Source organism: Protobothrops mucrosquamatus, unplaced genomic scaffold (genome assembly GCF_001527695.2).
Source record: "Protobothrops mucrosquamatus isolate PMUCROS unplaced genomic scaffold, P.Mucros_1.0 scaffold_62, whole genome shotgun sequence".
NCBI classification, from domain to species: Eukaryota; Metazoa; Chordata; class Lepidosauria; order Squamata; family Viperidae; genus Protobothrops; species Protobothrops mucrosquamatus.
In genome coordinates, this window is record NW_015386138.1 from 103,877 (window position 1) to 106,657 (window position 2,781).

Genomic DNA, 2,781 nt, shown 5'->3' on the forward strand with positions numbered 1-2,781 from the left:
TGTTACCTAGTTGGATAATGAAACATCTGCAAGAAAACAGCCAAGATCAGAGAGCGCCAAGGACCCCACAGTCATCATCATCATCGTCGTCCTCCTCCCCCCCTTCAACCCCCCACTTCCTTCTGAGGTTCCCTAGTTGGGCCATGAAACATCTTGGAGAAGACCAGCAAACTCAGAGCGCGCTCAGAGGCCTCCTCTCTTCTTCACAAGGGACCCCAAAGTGCAAACTTACGCAGATGTGGTCGGCCAGGGTGATCAAGCGGTGAGTCCGAGGCACGGGGCCCATCCCCTCGCCCTGGGCCGGCGGAGGGGCCGGCTGTGGCGCCGGTGGTGCCGGCGGCTGCTGCTGGGCCGACTGCTGCTGTGGCGAGGGCGAATCCTGCGAAGGCCTGTAAGGATGGCTGGACCCCTCGTACTGGCGGCTGCAGTCTCCTACGCGCCCGAAAGGAAAGGGAGAGAGATTCGCACGGGGGGGCAGCTTGGGAAAAAAAAGCCCCACTGAAATGGGCGGTGGGCTTCATCCGGCCCAAAATACAGGGAGTCCTCATCTTATGACCCCAACATGTCCGTTACTAAGCGAGACAGTGGCTAAGTGAGCGTTGCCCCATTTTACCACCTTTCTCGTCAGAGTTGTTAAGCGAATCGTTCCAGTTGTTAAGTGAGACACACGGTTATTAAGTGAATCCGGCTTCCCACATTTGACTTTGTTTGTCAGAAGGTCGCAAAAGGGGATCACGTGACACACACACACACACACCGGGACAATGTGTCCGTCGTATGTATGAGTCAGTGGCCAAGCGTCCGCATTCTGATCAGGTGACCACGGGGACGCTGCCACGGTCGTAAGGGTGAGTCATGGTCATGAGTCACGTTCTTCCAGTGTGGTTGTAACTTTGAACGGTCACTAAGTGAACTGTCGTTAAGTTGAGGACTAGCTGTAGCTCTGAGGGCAATTCTTCCGCTTCTTCCGAGAAGCGACCGGATGGAAGGCGTTGTTCTTTCCCTTGCTTGGCGTCTTTCAGGGGGGTTAAGACAGGGGTCTTCCAACTCGGCCCTTTTAGGACTTGTGGACTTCAACTCCCAGAATTCCTCAGCCAGCTTGCCTGGCTGAGGAATTCTGGGAGTTGAAGTCCACAAGTTATCAAAGGGCCAAGTTAGAAGACCCCTGCTTGTGGACTTCAACTCCCAGAATTCCATAGCCAGCGTGCCTGGCTGAGGAATTCTGGGAGTTGAAGTCCACAAGTCATCAAAGGGCCCAATTGGAAGACCCCTGCTTGTGGACTTCAACTCCCAGAATTCCTCAGCCAGCTTGCCTGGCTGAGGAATTCTGGGAGTTGAAGTCCACGAGTCCTAAAAGCACCAAGTTGGAAAACCCCTGTCTTAAAGCATCCTGGCTGAGGAATTCTGGGAGTTGAAGTCCACCAGTCATCAAAGGGCCCAGTTGGAAGACCCCTGCTTGTGGACTTCAACTCCCAGAATTCCTCAGCCAGCGTGCCTGGCTGAGGAATTCTGGGAGTTGAAGTCCACAAGTCATCAAAGGGCCGAGTTGGAAGACCCCGGTCTTAAAGCATCCTGGCTGAAGAATTCTGGGAGTTGAAGACCCCTGGGTTAAAACTACAAGTCCCAGGATTCCCAGCGAGAAAAACAGGGCTGGGATTTCCAGGAATTGCAGCTTTTGTGGCGTCTGGAAGGTGTTAAGTTGGGCCAGACCCACAAGCAGGGCTCGCTTTGCAAAACGAGCCAAATTTCATCGGAAGACGACAACGGGACCAGGATTTTCATCGCTAAGCAAGGTGGCGGCTAAGTGAGGCACACCTGATTTTGTGGCCTTTTTTTTGCTATGGTTGTTAAGAGAGTGACCGCAGTTGTTACATGAATCTCAGAGTCATTAAGTGGATCTGGCTTCCCACGGTCAAGAATGAAAAATTTGACAGCTACATGGCCCTTCATTTCAACTTGCAATTAGAGAAGGGGGGGGAGAGGTGTTGCTTTAGAGCACCAAGGACCCCTGTCTACTTACCTCTTATCTATCTGTCTGTCTATCACCTCTATCTTTATCTCTATCAATCAAGCTATCTGTCTCTATCATCTATCTATCTATCTATCTATCTATCTATCTATCTATCTATCTATCTATCTATCTATCTATCTATCTATCTACCTATGTACCTATCCACCTATATCTATCCATCCATCCATCCATCATTATCTATTGTCTATCTATCCATCCATCCGTCCGTACGTCCATTTATCCATCCATCCATCCATCCATCCATCCATCCATCCATCCATCCATCCATCCATCCATCCATCCTTATCTATCGTCCATCTATTTGTCCATCCATATCTATGTATATATGTATCTATATGTAGGCATGCATGTATGTACCTACCTACCTACCTACCTATTTATCTACCTACCTATTTATCTACCTACCTACCTACCTACCTACCTATCTATCTATCTATCTATCTATCTATCTATCTATCTATTACAAATGACACTAAAAACAGATGAATGATCCCTGGGCATATCCATAGTAAAACAATAAAAGTGAACACCAGGGAAAGTTAAAATCATTAAAAGTTTTAATAAAACATTAAAAATTTTAAAAAGATTTTAAAATGCTATAATGGACCTAGCTTTCGTTGGAATCTACCAACATCATCAGGGTATCTATCTATCTATCTATCTATCTATCTATCTATCTATCTATCTATCTATCTATCTATCATCTATCTATCTATCTATCTATCTATCTATCTATCTATCTATCTATC

The 2,781-nt window shown here is 47.6% G+C and overlaps 1 protein-coding gene across 1 annotated transcript in view; it reads right to left on the reverse strand.

Annotated features, from left to right (window-relative positions):
• The window catches only part of LOC107284475 (nuclear receptor corepressor 1), a gene marked incomplete at its 5' end in the record, with an annotated part of 17,380 nt that overhangs the window by 11,298 nt on the left and 3,301 nt on the right, over positions 1–2,781 (reverse strand). The window contains one exon of the mRNA XM_015812542.1: positions 233–432. Coding sequence (XP_015668028.1) covers positions 233–432 — 200 coding nt within the window. The remainder of the gene's footprint in view (positions 1–232; positions 433–2,781) is intronic.